Here is a 17,508-nt window from a genome sequence, read left to right as displayed (position 1 = left end):
ATAATAAATTTATTATATCATTTTTACTTTTATAATACTATAAAATTTGAGAGATATTTGTATAATTTTAGAATATATTTAATGGTAAAAATTTACGTACAGTTATTTTCATTTGAAGTTAATAATTCAAAATTATTTGATAATAATTTAATCAAATTCGTCAAATCATATAACAATTTTCAACTATTAAATTGATAAACTCTTCACCATATTTAATATATATTATTTTAGATATATAGTTTTTGATATTGATAAGTCCGTTATAAATCGGTTACATAATATAACTTAGCTACATACATTATAATTCGGCCGTTAAATATAAAAAATGTATTAAAACGTTATGATATACTTTTATCTATTACTAATACAAACTGGTAATGGAAAAATAACTACTGATGCTTATACCTATTATAAAAGGAGAATAAGCTGAAAGGAAGGGGTAACAGATGGATTCGAGAATTACTTTTTAGAAGAAGCTCATTATTCACACACTGACTTAAGCATCAGAGTACCTTTTGTATGTGTCCACCTCCTTGCTCTCTTGGTTTTGAGGTATACCTCATCCCGACGGAAAGTTTGAAGACAACCACTGGAGGACGAACAATCCCAAATTCGAGCCACACAAGAACAATTGGCGCCCACCGTGGGACCAAAGATTTTTTTTTCTGTGGGCTCCAGGATTTTTAGGTGTGTCTGTGGCTGACCATCATCATTCAACGCCATCCGAGCTTCTTCGGATTGTAACGGAGTTACAACAGGCTAATCAGCGCATGATGGAAGAAATCAAAGAATGGAAAATCAGATAGCCGAGCTTACCAATGCTTGGATAACTCATAATGATGATCATCACAAACAACCAGATGATGAGGAAGCAAACTCCGAACCAACCCATGTTTCTGAAACTCAGGAACCAGGTGAGGATCAACCATTCAATATAGAAACAGAATCAGACAACATAGTTAGTCCATTCACCAAAGATGTCATGAATTTCCAATTGCCTAGAAACTTTGCATTACCAACTTTAACTCCTTATGATGGCTTGGGTGATCTGAAACAACATGTGAAAAATTTCGTTCCATGGTGTTAGTAAACGATGATTCTGACCCTATTTTATGTCATTGTTTTCCTACTCTTTTAGACGGTCCTATACTTGATTGGTTTTCTTCTTTGCCTATAGAATCTATTTCATGTCTTCAGGAGCTAGCCAAGCTGTTTGAATATCAGTTTGCGGCATCTTCTATTTATTTGCATGATTCAGATTATTTAAGCACGATCAAACAGGGACAACATGAAGGTCATTGGGACTATGTTACTCGATTCACTAAGGTGGCCATGAGCATTCCGAATATCCATTTAGAGGTACATTTACATGCTACTAAAAGTGGACTTCGCTCAGAAAAGTTTCAAGAAACTATAGCTATTGCTAAACCACGAACCTTAGCTGAGTTTCGTGAGAAAGTTAAAGGTCAAATAGAGATTGAGGAGCTTCAATAAGCTCGAAGGTCCGAGGAAAGCAACAATAATAAAGACGACGATAAAGCTCAAAAAAGTAATAACCTTTTCGGTTAACGCCACGTTATGATTCTTAACACAATTCAATACTAGAAGGGAAGAATAATCAAGGAGATCCTGAACGGAAAACTTATAAAACCTCCTTGGAAGGCTATAAATGATCAAGATTTGAAGAATGTGGATAAGTTGAAGTACTATGCCTTTTATAAATAATATGGTCTCACTACTGACGAGTATGTTGTAGCCAAAGACCTACTAGAACGATTAGCTCGGCAGGGGCATTTGGATAAATACATCGATGGCCACATTCAAAAGCGCACCGAGCATTCTACCAACCACTCTTCTGCCGGACAGTTTTCTGGTGAAAAATACAAAATCACTTATATTGAAGCTGATCAACCCCAAGGTGTTATTAACTGCATATCTCGGGGCTTTGCTGGTGGAGGATTTACTAGCTCTGCCTGCAAATGTACATACCGAGCTATGCTTTCGGTAGAAGATGCTGTTAGTAATCCCCAACCTCCCCCACCTTTCCAGAAATGGTATTCAATCCATCTGATTTCAACACAACTGTAACAAACATAGATGAACCAGTGGTGAAATCTATCCAATTGGGGGATTTAATTGTTCGAAAAGTACTTTTGGATCTTGGAAGCAGTGCAAAGGTCATTTTTTATTTGACATTTCAGAAGATGAAATTAAGCAATCCCATACTACAATAATCCACTGGAGACTTAGTGGGTTTTTCAGGTGAACGTGTACCTGTTTCAAGATCTGTGTGGTTACAAACCACACTGGGTGAGCATCCTCTAACCAAAACTTTAGACATTCAATATCTTGCTGTTAATTATTTTAGTATTTATAACTTAATACTTGGCTGACATTTTTTGAATAAATTTGATTCCATAATATCCATAATTCATCTGTGTGTCAAGTTTCATGTGCAGGACAATTTGTTGCTACCATCCGTAATGATCACCGTGAAGCTCGGCACTGTTATAATGCCAGTCTAAGAACATTGGATAGAACTATAGGTGACCATATCAATGTTGTTCACAACTCGGTCGATCTTTCGACATTATCCGAGTTAGATCTGAGGGCTGAACTCCAAGACCGACCTACAACAATAGAGGAATTACAAAAGATTTTTTTTCACTAACGATCCAAACAGGTTTACCTATATAGGTGCAACTTTGCAGGGGTGAGAAAGATAGGCTTCGAGAATTTCTTCAACAAAATGCATATTCATTTGCTTGAACACCTGCAGATATGCCTGGCATAGACTTTTCTGTCATTTCTCAGAAACTGGCACTAAGTTTCTCTGCCCGACCTATAGCATAAAAAAAAGCAGAACCTTGGCATGGATAAGCATCAAGCATCCTTGGAGGAGACTAAGAAACTCATTGATGCTGGCTTCCTCCGAGAAATCAAGTTTACAACTTGGTTAGAAAATGTTGTTATGGTAAAGAAACATATTGGGAAATGTCGCATGTATGTTGATTTTACTGATTTGAACAAAGCTTGCCCAAAGGATGCATATCCTTTACCATCTATTGACACTTTAGTTGATAATACTTCTGGTTTTGGTATTTTAAGTTTTATGGACGCATATTCTAGTTATAATTAGATTTTAATGCTTCATTATGACCAAGATAAAACTGCTTTTATAACCAAATATGGTACTTTTGTTATAAAATCATGTCTTTTGGTCTTAAGAATGTAGGGGATACCTATCAAAGACTTATGGATAAAGTATTAGCCAAACAAATTGGTCAGAACATGGAGGTATATGTTGATGACATGGTGGCCAAGACTAAGATCGGTCAATCACACATCGCCGATCTTGCTGAAATCTTCACTGAAATAAGAAAATACAACATAGGATGAAACCCAGAAAAATATGCCTTTGGTGATCAAGGAGATAAATTTCTTGGTTTTTTACTTACACACCGAGGTATAGAGGCAACCGAGACAAATATTGAGCTGTCCTAGAATTGAAGAGTCCTCAAACTGTCAAAGAAGTTCAACAGCTAACAGGGAGACTCGTAGCTTTATCTAGATTTTTACTTTGCTTAACTTTTAAATCTTTCTACTTTTTTCAATCATTGAAAAAGAAAAATAATTTTAATTGGGATGATGCATGTGAAAATACTTTTACAAACCTTAAAGTTATTTTTTTGAAACCTCCTATCTTACAAAAGCCAGAACATGAGGAGGAGCGCTTTATCTTTATCTATCCATTATTGATTGGGTTATTGGCTCCATTCTTGTTATACAAAGGAATAAAATTCAACAACCTATGTACTTCATAAGTAAATCACTACAACATGCCAAACTTCGTTACCCGAAGATAGAGAAGCTCGCTCTGGCTTTGGTGTTTTCAGCTAGGCGACCTTATTTTCAAAATCATGTTATTCTTGTTCGGACTGAGCAACCGTTACAACAAATGCTTATTGAATTAGAGTTCATCGCCAAATTTACCGCTCCTGACCCAAAGGATCATTTCATTGAATGGACCTTTTATGTTAATGGTGCTTTGAATTCACAAGGGTGTGGAGCTGACATCCTTCTTGATGATGGTAATGGAATTGTCCCGGAACATTCTTTATATTTCTCTTTAAAGGCAAGCAACAATTAGGCCGAATATGAGGCCCTCATTGCTGGCTTGATATTATCAATAGACTTGCACATTTTAGGACTAAAGGTACATTGTGACTCTCTATTAGTGGTTCAACAAGTAAACAAATTATTCCAAGTCAAAGACTCTCTTTTGGTAAAATATTTAGATATTGTCAAATCCCTCATTTCTCATTTTTCCAGATTTGAAATTCGTCACATCCTGAGAGAACAAAATCACAGAGCTGACATTTATCTAAGCTAGCAAGTACACAATCACATACTTTAATTTTATTACAATCTACCTTAGTTACACCAAGTGTAAATTTGACCGATATTTTAAGTGATACTCAGGTTCATGATAGGTGATAGCCTTATATTCAGTATTAAAAACTGGAAATATACCATCAGAAGTCGACGATCTAAAAAAGTTTTGGCAACAAGCTTTTTTCTGTACCTTGTTGAATGACATCCTCTATAAACGAAGTTTTCCTCGCCTACTTTTAAAATACTCAAACAGGTCAGAAGCCGATCTTGCTTTAGCAGAAGCCCATGAAGGAATATGCGGTACACACATGGGAGCTCGGAGTTTATCTTCAAAAATACCCCGGGCAGGATTCTATTGGCCGAGTTTTCAAAAAGATTGTTGTGAAAAAGTAAAGACCTGTGACAACTACTAGAAACATGCTCCATTAATACATGTACCTGCCAATCTATTACATAATTCTAAAGTAAGTTGGCCTTTTTACCAATGGGAAATTGATATTCTCGTTCCCTTTCCTATAGCACCAGGTCAGATCAAATTTTTAGTAGTTGCTATTGATTATTTCTCTAAATGGATTGAGGCACAACCATTGGCTAAAATAACGTCTCAAAAAATGATTTCATTTGTTTGGAAACATATCATATGTAAATTTGGTATACCTCAACAAGTTATCACTGACAATAGTCGCCAGTTTGTCGATTATTCTTTTACCTATTTTTCACAGAACCTTAGAATTCATCAACATTTTTCTTCAGTTGAGCATCCGCAATCTAACGGATTAGCCGAGACAACCAACAAAGTCATTTTACATGCCCTAAGGAAGAAGCTAGACGATGCTAAAGGCCTTTGGACCGAATTAATTCCAGAAATAATTTGGGGTTACAATACTACTATGCACTCTACCACAAAAGAAACCCCATTTTGTTTAGTTTATGGATGTGAAGCAATAATTTCTTTGGAGATCTCTCGGTCATCACTACGTACTCAAACGACCAATTCTAACAAAAATTCAAATGCTTGAAGATTAAAGTTAGATCTTGTCGAAGAAATTCAGGACATAGCCACTCTAAAATACTGAGCAATGCAACATTACATAACTCGGCGATATAATCAAAAGATCCATCCTAGATCATTCCGAATTAATGATCTAGTCCTTAGAAGGATCAAGAATGCCGCCGACCTCTATCTAATGGAAAACTCGTAGCAAAATGGAAAGGCCCGTTCCAAGTTATAGAAGTTCTCGGTAATGGAGCATATCGTCTCCAATCTTTAGATGGTAAACCTTTACCTAGTACTTGATATATTTCTTCTTTAAAGTGGTACTATAGCTAAACGACAGGGACAGACATGTACTCTTTTTTCTACTCGCAAGATTTTTCTCGAAAAAGGTTTTGCTTAGAGAGGTTTTAATGAAACATGTCTACCTGCACCTTTTTACATAAAGGTCAAATACATGTTTTACGTTATAGTTCAAACCGACTTATATGTTGGCAATTTTTTATATGGATTTCGTCTCCATAAATCTATCCAACTGACTTAAACGTCTACTACTTACTCAATGGATTTCATATCCACGGTCTATCAATCTGACCTACATGTCATCAATATGATAACCAAACTCACATTTTAATAAGTACCAACTTGTTCTATATATCATTGCTATGACAAATTGAGCTTATAAATCAATAGTCTCTCAATCGATTATATACATTAACCATGTATCATTCAAAATACTATCTTCATTATCGATCTAATCCAAGTTTGAATAATAACATTCAACAATCTATTAGTTCCTACATAACAAAATAAAGCATCATCTGATCACAATTAGTAAATCCATTCAACAAAAGGATGCTATTCCAAACAAACACTAATAAAGCTCAAAATAAAGAAAGTAAAAATCCTATTCATCGGCCACAATTTCATCCTCTTCTTCCACAGCAATAGCATCGTCATTCATGAGCATTCGCTTATACACCACTTTGGTGGGATCCATGATAGAAAAGTCCTGGTCAGGCACCAAAAATTTTGCTTAGGTAACTGCTCGTTCAAATCCTTCAACAAAAGCATAAAGAATCTCTGTTTCTTTGCTTTTCTCCAAATTCTTCATTTTTATAGTAGTTTCTATCACTTGATTTTTCATATTATCAATATCACCCTATTTTTTCTTCAACAGTTCGGCATCTTTTTCATGAACACTTTTAATTGTTTTCAATTCTTCCTTTTCGCCGACGAGTTTCTCCTTCAACTCTTCTATCATTTTTTTCCTGCTACTTCCTCCTTTAGTTCTTCAAAGTCTTTTTTTTTCTCCAGATTCTTTTTGTGTTTATTCTCCTGATTTCGGTCAATGCTTGCCAAGCGAAAGCCGAGCACCTAGTAGGAAAAACACAACTTTATAATAAAACAAAAAGTTTACAAATATTGCTCGAAAATTCTACTTATACACACCTGTAAGTATTGGTCAATACCAATATCGCCTACTTCATATTGACCAGTGTAATATCAGATGATGATTGAAACACTTCATCAGCTACCACTATAAAAGGAAAACTACGATCCCAAACCGACGTTCCATCACCCACATTCAAAAAGGAATTCAATTTTTCTTGATTACTTACAAAGGTAGTCAATTCCTCTAATGGAATCTCTTTTCCTCCCCCATACAAATTTTCATCTCCAGCAACTAAGTCTATTTTCCTCTTGTTGAAAATCATGGGTTTTCTTTTTGTGGCTGGCTGATTAACTTCGCCTTCTCTATCTCCCCTAGCCAGGTCAGATGAAGATCCTTCTTTTTTCACATTTTTGCTCTTCAGCCAAGCTCTCAAACACGCCACAGTAACACTTGGGTATTTTTCACATATAGAAAATACAAATGATCTCTCAAAACACTACACAACAACAATTTTCTCAAAATAAAACACGATTATAAATCTTACCAAGGTATTTGACCACAGACCCTCTATCTTCTTCCTATGGAAGAAATTCAAACACAAATATCAAACTTATTCATTTTAATCAATCCTAACAGAAACTCTATTATACATTCATTTCTACTATTAATTTTTTCAGGGCCTAACACATGCACTTGCTGTGAATAGCAGTAAAGAAAAAACTTTTCACCCAAGTATTCATCCAAATAGAATGGAAAATTTTTTTTTACACATTTCACCTTCAGAAATATCTCCTTAAAATCTTTAAATGAGGATTTATATAATTTGAAAATTTCTAAACCAGGAGTGTTGTTTAAATTCATGCACACACCTTTTCAAACTCCTTTGGCTTGAAAAAGCGAAAAAATAACTCTAGCGATGGTTTTATTTCAAGAAATTCAATTAAAATTTCAAAACATTTCAAAAACGCGCAGCCATTTGGGTGAAGTTGAGATGGCGCACCGTTCAATTGTTTCAATACACAACATTCAAAATCAGTGAAAAGAAGTTTTACTCGAAGTTCTTGTAAAATGCAACTATGCATATAGAAAAATTTAAAGTCATTTCCTCTGTGAAAAACTCGTTCAACCCTAGTGCATGGTATCAAATTCACCCGAACACCAGATTCTTCCTTACTATTTTTGATTTGTCTAATTCATCTACACTCTCCTTATCTAGGAATACCATACCCATTGTTTTGAGAAAGCAAACAACAACAACAACAACAGTTAAAATGACAACGAAACTAACTCACCTCTTTTGCTCATAATTATTCCCTCTTGGAAAGTGTCGTCTTTGAAGCTGTTGCCTTTATGAGAACCACCATTGTGATTATAATCATTTTGGTTCCTTCTAAAGATCTAAGCCTTCTTTTGCTTTTCTTCACAAACCAACGATGCAGATCTCATAAGGAAATGAAACAATAACTATTTACTTTCAAAGGAACATTTTTTTTAAAATTTTTGTATTTTGGTTATTTTAATAAAGTATATTGACCTAGGGGCTCTACACCTATAACTAAAAAGATGTCGAGTTATAAACCATCATTTAAAATTCAACCTGCTTTACTAAAATATCACCATGCCAAATTTGGGGGCTATAATATGGGGAATGGATCATCTTAATTATAAAAAAAAATTGAGGGAGTAAAGTGTGATCTCTAACCCTTCATTGCACTTTCTCTCATATTTTTTTTGTCCCACTTATAAAATTAATGGTGAGAGATCATACTTTACTCCCTCAATTGTTAAAAAAAATTGAGTGGATCTATTCCCCTATAATATGCTTGTTACAAATCAGTTACATAATATAACTCGACTTCATACATTATAATTCGGCCATTAAATATAAAAAACGTTATGATATACTTTTATCTGTTAATAATACAAATTGGTAATGGAAAAATAACTACTGACGCTTATTCCTATTATAAAAAGAGAATAAGCGAAAAGAAAAGGGTAAAAGATGGATTTGAGAATTATTTTTTAGACAGAGCTCATTATTCACACACTCACTTGAGGATAAGAGTGCTTTTTCATGTGTACACCTGTTTATTCTTTTAATTCCGAGGTATAACTCATCTCGAAAAATTTGAAGACAACCACCGAGGGACCGACTATCCCAAAATCAAACTAGACAAGAATAGATATATTAAAAACATAAAAAATAAAATAAAAATAATCTACAAGTATTTTTATATAAAATGATCGAATAAATTTAAGAGAAAAGGACAAATCGATCCTTAACTTTTTAGTCCGCAGACATTTAAGTCTCTGAGAATTTAAAAATATATTTAAATTCCTGAACCTTTTCAAAATCTGGACATATCGATCCCTGAATTTCATTTGTTCAATTTTAAAAACTTTTTCACGTGTATATCCATATCAACCAAATCAATATAACGGGAATCACGCTTAATTTTTTCGTTGAATCTGACAAACCCAAATAAACATGAGAGATCAATATATCTAAATTTTAAAAAAGTCAACAACTTAAATATATTTTTAAATTTTTAAAAATTTAAATATATTTTTAAATTTTCGAAAATTTAAATATTAGCCTGGACCTATTTTTCCTCTTCTCTAAATTTACTTAAATTATCGATTTGATTTCCCATCTATCAAGCGCAGGTCAAAATCATTTCTTCCCCCCCAAATATAATCATATGTTGGACAGTAGGAGTGAGGCGCGGTTAATACATTTGAGTTTGAGAGAAGAAGAAAGCAAAACAGACAAAAAGAAAAATGGCGGGAGAGAACACTATGAAGCAAAGGCCTCTTCCTGTTCCGTCTTCTTCTCCGTCAATGAGAGCGAAAATGGAGGAAACAACAAAGGAAAAATGCTGGAGAATGGAAGTCGACGAGAATCTGAAGCGCCTCCAGTCCCTTCAGTTCGGCGTCGACCACGCCCTCACCACCCAGGACTTTTCCTCCGCCTATGTCCTCGGCCTCCGCCTCCTCGGCTTCCTCGACTCCCACTCCCATTCCGACGTCGACGAAGCCTTCATCCACCCTATTCGCCGCCAAACCCTCTCCACTCTTGCCTCCGCTCGCCGTTCCCTCACTCCTGATTCCGATCGGTATTGCCTCCAACTATTCAATTTATAAAGTAGTTCTCTCTCCCTGTGTATTTTTTTTTAATTTAATGCTTTTTTTGTTTCCTCAGTCTAGCTTTTGAACAAGCAAAGAAGCCTCAGGGACGCGTTTTTGCCACATCAGGTGAAATTGACATTGACAAGATCCGCAAGTCGAAGTACTTTCGAGCTCTTCTCGCGCAATCTAATGAAATTGACGAGAATCAGTTGGTGATGGACCTGATAACGAAGTACTTGAACTGTTATTTTCATCTGACTGTGCTTTTTGTGAACAAATGGTGTTTTCTGTTTGCAGGGTGAACAAATTGGGAAGCAAGACGGATCGTGCGAGAAGCCGTCAAAGGAAATGCTGCAAGCGAAGCTGACGTCAGCGTATGGGAAGAGTGCATTGAGGAATGATAATGCTACGAAGAACTTCTTCAATTTGAAGGATAATTGCTCTGAGGAATGCGTTGTTGTTGAGAGGCCTCAATTTCAGAACAGCCATACAAAGGGTTCTACTATTTCTTCTTTCTTGCAGGTTGAAGAGGAAGAAAGAATGAACTCGTTTGGGAAGAAACGTGTGCATATGGAAATTAATAATAGTCCCAAAGTTGGTTATTCGAGGTCACCTTCAAGCAAAGAGGATGTTAACCCTGAAGTTTCTGGCAATGGATTTGTTACTGCTAGAGCCAAATTGGTAATGTTATTGAGCCTTGTTGCTTGCAGTGCTTTGTCCTTCTGCTGTCAAGTTTTGAATCCGGGGCATGAATGATAATTGTTTTAATTCATATGATTGATCGTATGACTTCTCATTGCATTCTCTCTGATTTGGTGCTAAATTCCGTTTCCTTCAACTCTTAGTAATGATTTATTTATGATCACTGCTTTTGCAAATGATTCTACAGAAGCAGGTAATATTAATTTCTGGATGAAACATAAGGAACTACTCTTTGATTCACGATTCTCTTTAATTAATCTGTAACGTATCTGAGTTTATGTGATATGCATTACATTTGCGTCTAGAAATCCTGATAACACACCTAATTTGGACAGGAAATGGAAGCAAGGCAAAAGAGAGGGGCAGTTGGTTCACCCAATGCACCTGTATCCCCACAAGGCGATAATAATCCTTCCAATAGGTTATGTAGTGGGAGATCGTATGGCATTTCACGACGTGGCTTCCGTGGTAATTTTGTCCCACCCATTAAATCCAATGGGAGTAATGTTGGAAATGTGACTTCACGAATTGCTGGAAAGGGAGATGATTCTCTAGATGATTCTACCAAAAGATGGTTAGTGGTACAACCATCATATGAATAGTACTAGGTTACTAGCTTTTTGCTCACCAGTTCGCATCCTCCTAAATTCATTGACTTTAGGCACTCCAAAGTGTAAAGAGAACTGTTTCTTGATAAGTTCTTCGTAGATTGCATCTTAATATTTAATTTTGGTGCGATCAATCCTTAACTTGGCACGCTATTTTGTAGGCCTCGATATTGACATTCTAAACATGTAGAGTTTATCCTTTATCACCATTCCCTTTTTTTTTTAATCTAAAGTTGTAGGCAAGATATATGCATTAAATTTTTAATGTGTTTCATAATTTGCTTCTAGTTTGGAAATGCTGTGTGGGCCTGATGGTGAGCTTCCTGAGAAATTGAGGAATTTGGAACCTCGCCTCATCGAGCATGTTAGTAATGAGATTATGGATAGAGATCCTAATGTCCGTTGGGATGACATTGGTAATATAATTAGCTATTGATCTTTCCTCTCTTTGTTCACAAACTTGCAATTTGCATCCCTGTGAAACTAAATATACTCTTTATACATTGATGATAATGCAGCTGGGTTGGAGCATGCCAAGAAATGTGTAACTGAAATGGTTATATGGCCTCTGCTACGTCCAGACATATTTAAGGGATGCCGGTCACCTGGTAGGGGTTTGCTCTTATTTGGTCCACCGGTAAAAGCAACGTTCTCTTCCTAATGATGTGATTAAAATTACTCTGGTTAGTGTTTAATTTATGTACTACTTTGCATACAAGGGAACTGGTAAAACGATGATAGGCAAAGCAATAGCAGGGGAGGCAAAGGCAACCTTCTTTTACATATCTGCAAGTTCATTGACAAGCAAGTGGGTAAGTTAGAAATTCTTCTGAGTTTTAGCTGTTTATATGCTTTAGAAGGTTAGCTAATATTTTTCTCGTAAAACTTAAATATCTTATGCTTTTTTTTCCCTTTTTTTGGAACACAACCTTAACTACTTTCCTGCAGTCTTAGTTAGATTGTTGAACTTGAACCCCAGAATGTTTTACAATATCTTCTTATTTCACTCATTAACTGTATTTTTATCATATCCTAACGAGCCTATTTCGAATACATGTTATATCTACTGATGATCATAGATTGGTGAAGGCGAAAAGCTAGTAAGAGCCCTTTTTGGAGTTGCCAGTTGTCGTCAGCCAGCAGTAATTTTTGTTGATGAGATAGATTCACTCCTCTCTCAGGTAACCTATAAGATTTTCCCACTAAATCCAAACATTTTGATGCTATATGGAAGTTTATGACCAAAGTCATTTTAGGATTTTTAAAAATTTGAACTGTAGCATTCTAATATGTGTGGATGTTCACGACAGGAATCCTATGGATCGCAGTGAAAAATAAATAAACTAGGAAAATTGTACTTTATTTCTGCACAATGCCTGAAACTTTTACAATTTGCTTATAATATTTTTAGTTGTACTATATGCTGCATTATTTTTTCCCGTATTCTTTTATTGTGTATGCCTTGTCACACTATATGCTGCATTGTTTATTTATTTTATTGTATATGTATTGTCACAGCGCAAGTCAGATGGTGAGCATGAATCAAGTAGAAGGCTTAAGACACAATTTCTCATAGAAATGGAAGGCTTTGATAGTGGCAGCGAACAGATTCTACTTATAGGTAATTATTAAGAGTGGGCTCAGATTCCTTTTTGTCATTTTCCTCTGGTAGTATTCCCATTTTAGCTCAATATCTATAATCTATGCATGGCATGGGTATGGCTCAAATATAGTTCTGCGGGGATAGAACCAAAGAACAAGCTAATTTAATATTTGCAAGTTGAAATGTGCACCAGCATCATAACTCATAAGCATTATTACCCAGATAAAGGGTTATGAAGCACCATACATATGGCTAATGTGGTCATTGTCATAATTCCTAATCTATGAATAATTTTGTTTGTGTATTCAAAATAAGTAACACCTGGCTAGTTTTGCATGCTTCCTATTTAGTGGTTCCTCTGCTTAATCTGCAAGGTGATTTTCTTTATTAGGACTAATTACGATCATTTTATCTCAGATTTGGGGGAAAATTTCAACTCAACTCCTCTCTACTTTTCTATAACAAATATTTATCTTCCCCCTGAGAATTAGTTGATAATACACTTGGTATCTTTGTATTTTGTGAAATATAACACTAAACAGTTCTGTGAACATATGGAAACTAACTTTCTTTAAAGAGAAGTTTGAGGAAGGCAGTGTCACTTTTTTTTTTTGGTGACGGAAGGCAGTGTCACTTGGACAAATAAAAGAGCAACTATCAATTTTGCCAAATTTTAGGGGAGATCAAAGTAGTTTACTCCTACTATTATTAGGGATGGTACCTATAGGATATACCTGAATAAACTAGTTTCTTCCTAGAATGGAAGATCACGTCTATCATTACACAAATATCTAGGGAATTATATGAGGGTTGGTTTTTGAATTTATGGAATGCAATGGAAGATCATGTCACAAGAAAAAATAAAAGGAAGTTGGACCTAACACTTCATTTTAGTACTATCTTGTTACGCCTTTTTCAGATATCAGTCATAATCCCGAGTTTGTTTATTTACTGCTGTAATTGTAATGCAAGTAAATTGAGCTTTTAAGGACAAGAATAATTTGGACATGTTCAACTTTATGGCAGTAAGCTTCTAAATATAGCTTGTGTTGTCATGTTATATTATTTATTTTTTGGTACTGTTATAATATTAATTATATAGGGGCAACAAATCGTCCCCAAGAGCTTGATGAAGCAGCAAGAAGGAGACTTACCAAAAGACTATATATCCCCCTACCCTCCTCAGGTACTATCTATTTATATTATCATTTTCTAAATTATTCAAACTCTTTAGCACCATTTGACTGACAAAGCTTTTGTCTTGTTCATAAAGAAGCTAGAGCTTGGATTATACGTAACCTACTAGAGAAAGATGGATTATTCAGTCTATCAAGGGAGGAAATAGATATCATATGTAACATAACCGAAGGTATCAACATTTTTCCAAGTTGGCTACAGTATCTTCTGCATAATATTTTTATTGTCAATTGAAAATTCCTATTTGAATTTGTAGGGGGAAAAAATTCTTTCCTTAATTTCTGTTGGGTGTTGACTAACCAAATGGTTATGTTTCTGCTTAATAATGTCGTTTACTAGGTTATTCAGGATCTGACATGAAAAACTTAGTGAAGGATGCATCTATGGGTCCCCTAAGAGAGGCCCTAAAACAGGGTATAGAAATTTCAAAGTTGAAGAAGGAGGATATGAGACCAGTAACCCTTCAGGTATGCACAATTAGCACAAATTACCAAGAAAACTTTTTTTTTTCTTCTTCCAAATTTTAAATCTCATCTTGATTAATTTGAATTTCATCTAGGACTTCGAGAATGCCCTAAAAGAAGTGAGGCCTTCTGTTTCCACTAACGAACTTGGCACCTACGATGAATGGAACAACCAGTTTGGAAGCCTATCACGGTAGACTGTAGAGGTTCATCTTATCATTCTATGGAGACGGCTTTGAAAAAATCAATTAGACAATGGATAGCAAAATTAATTTCAATTGCAATCCCTGCATACACCGGGTATTGTATAGTTAATAATTAATAATAGGTAAATACTTTAAGGAACACATTGATGGGGAAAAAGAATTAAAAATGAACTACGCAGGCCCCAAACGTTAGTTATATTTAAATCACTTCCGTACGTAGATCAACCATGGGTTATGAAATAAATAATCAATTGCGCCAGGCATAAAGCATTATTCCGTCCAGATCTTTAAAAATTAGGTCGTAGATGTACAAAGCACGTTTTACAGGAACTAATTTCTCTATTTGAATTATTTGTGCAAAACACAACTGTAAGAATTGTTTGCTCCTAATCGTTTTCGTTATACAAGAAATAAATATGTACATGCAAGTCGCAAATATCCATCTATTCAATAGAATCAATACGATGTAATATGGTACACCAACCATTTCCCTTTCATTCTCGGTGGTCTCGAAACGCCAACATAAAAGGAAAAGAAAAATGGTGAGCCTCCAAATTGTCCCCTTAAAATATTTAATCTAGTACACTTTAATATTAAAAAATTGGGCTAATCTGCCACCTTAAAAGAATTGAGCTAATCACTACCTTAAGAAAGAAAAAAAGAACATAAAAAATTGTGCTCTTCTAACTCATTTTCTTTTCTCCCTATTTGAAATGAATATCTTTAAGCCGCCGGCCATGTGTGCAGTGAGAAGTGGCACAAACGTAGGCTTATTTGTGCTAACGAGTCTGATCTTAAATCTCTTGAGAATTGAAACCACAACATACTTCGTTTGAACAAAAGCCATTTCCTTGCCCAAACACACCCTTGGACCAGCCTGAAAAATTGGAAACTTGTACGGAGAAACCTCAGTCCACTTTCCTCCAGTAAACCATCTCTCCGGCCTGAATTCAAACCTATCCAACCCCCATAATGCTTCCAGTCTCCCCATTCCATATGGAAAATAAGTGACCCTATCTCCTGCTTTGACCACAGTGCCATCTGGCAACACATCATCACATGAGGCATGCTTAGAGTCCCATGCCACTGGTGGAAAAAGCCTCATTGACTCGCATAGGCACGCTTTCAAGTAATTCAACCTCTTAAGTGACTCATAATTTAATGGTTCATTTGCCTCTGCCTCTTTCAAAATCTTTTCCTCCACGTCGGGATAATGTGACAATATCCAAAAGAACCATGTCAATGCCGCTGAAGTTGTGTCCTTCCCAGCCATCACAAAACTTATCACCATGTCCCTAACAACATCATCTTCATAACCAGCACATATAAGCCTTGACAAGAAATCCTCCTTATTATTTTTCATCGTCTTCTTCTTCTTCTCATGTATCAGTTTCATCACGTGCGTGTGAACCTCAAGAATCGATTCTTTAAGCCTCCGCTCAGATCCAACTCCAAGCAATCTCTTCACCTTCCATATCACAAACAACGGTGCCGCCCCTCGCCTCGCCGAAATCGCCGCCGCCACATCGAACGCTCTCCAGAGCGACGAAACGGGGACACGAGGGTCCAAAGAACACGCATTACCACTCCCCATGGCGAACTTACAGATCACGTTGAACGAGAATCTCGCGAGAATCTCTTGCAAGTCAAGAACGCTTCCACCGTACGAAACTCCCTCTAGCGCAGGGACGAGCCTCCCGTACACCTCTTCCGCCAGAGTGTACATTAAGAACTTCCTTAGCGACCTTGCTGAGAACTCATGGCTTGCGACCTTACGTTGACTAAACCAACGGTCACCGTCCACGTTGAAAATCCCGTTTCCGAGAAAATCACCCAGTACGTGAGTGAAAGGCTTGCCTTTGGGGAAGTTGAAGAAGTTGGTCTTGAGTATGTACTCAACGTTGGAAGGGTTGGCTGTTACAATGGTCCTACGTGAGCCTAAGCGGTGAACCACGATGGTGTTGGTTGGTGACTCAGCAACAAGCTCCGTGAACCATTCGAGTAAGCGGTTACGGTTCCTGTAGAAGGAAATGAGGTGTGAGAGCTTCTTTGTTCTCCAGAACTGAAAGAAGAAGTGGGTGAGGAGGAGGAAGAAGAAGAACAAGAGGAAGAAGGGAATGAGAACTCCCATGTTATTACTATTATTATTAGTATTTGCCTTTTGCCCCCTTGGGGCTTTGGGCACTACCGTTCTAGTTAATAATATATGGAGAGCACTGGGAAAATTCGTTGGCTATTCTGGGTTGACTCTGCCATGATCGTTTAATTTGTATATAATATAAGCATGATCGCTATACTATTATAGGAATTTAATTTGTCGGGTTGCGTGTTAATGTCTGAATATTTGATGGTGATGGAATATTTAGAGTAGGATTTGATTTGGGGCAATCTTTTAAATATTTTTTTTGAGTTTTTTTTTATATTTTGTTATTTATACAAAATTTTAATCCAAAAATTTTTATTTTCTTTGGGTAATTATATTTTTTGTTTCTAACATTTGTGATTTTTTTAAAAAATATTTTTAATATTTAATTTCAATCAATTTTATTTTTAATATTTTTGATTCTTTTAATTTTATTTTTAATGTTTTCGATTTGTGTCAAAATCATTCTTAAATATTTTTAATTTTATTTTTAACATTTTACATAAAATTAATATTTAAAAGTAATTTTGACATAAATTAAAAATGTTAACAATCAAATTAAATGTAACTAAATATTAAAAATATTTAAAAAAATCATTAATATTAAAAATAAAAGGTTAAGTGTTAACATAAGAATGGTTGGATTTTAGTACAAAAATATTTTATTTTAT

At 35.6% G+C, this 17,508-nt stretch overlaps 2 protein-coding genes across 2 annotated transcripts; one reads left to right on the top strand and one right to left on the bottom strand.

Annotated features, from left to right (window-relative positions):
- The first annotated feature begins 9,432 nt into the window (after positions 1-9,432).
- Positions 9,433-14,961, top strand: LOC112697199 (ATPase family AAA domain-containing protein FIGL1). The gene is made up of 13 exons (XM_025750278.3): positions 9,433-9,901; positions 9,988-10,126; positions 10,212-10,595; positions 10,952-11,190; positions 11,513-11,640; positions 11,743-11,861; positions 11,944-12,036; positions 12,304-12,405; positions 12,743-12,845; positions 13,930-14,013; positions 14,101-14,196; positions 14,364-14,491; positions 14,584-14,961. The coding sequence occupies exons 1-13, from the start codon at positions 9,567-9,569 to the stop codon at positions 14,683-14,685; spliced, it is 2,052 nt and encodes a 683-aa protein (XP_025606063.1). The 5' UTR covers positions 9,433-9,566; the 3' UTR covers positions 14,686-14,961.
- Positions 14,962-15,161: 200 nt separating this feature from the next.
- On the bottom strand, positions 15,162-16,990 carry LOC112697200 (cytochrome P450 94B3-like). Its single transcript, XM_025750279.3, has one exon. It carries the CDS (start codon positions 16,823-16,825, stop codon positions 15,383-15,385), a length of 1,443 nt encoding a protein of 480 aa, XP_025606064.1. The 5' UTR covers positions 16,826-16,990; the 3' UTR covers positions 15,162-15,382.
- Positions 16,991-17,508: the final 518 nt, after the last annotated feature.

Source organism: Arachis hypogaea, chromosome 6 (genome assembly GCF_003086295.3).
Source record: "Arachis hypogaea cultivar Tifrunner chromosome 6, arahy.Tifrunner.gnm2.J5K5, whole genome shotgun sequence".
In the NCBI taxonomy this organism is placed as follows: Eukaryota; Viridiplantae; Streptophyta; class Magnoliopsida; order Fabales; family Fabaceae; genus Arachis; species Arachis hypogaea.
Note: the sequence above shows the minus strand (reverse complement) of the source record. Positions and strands in the feature narration are given on the sequence as shown.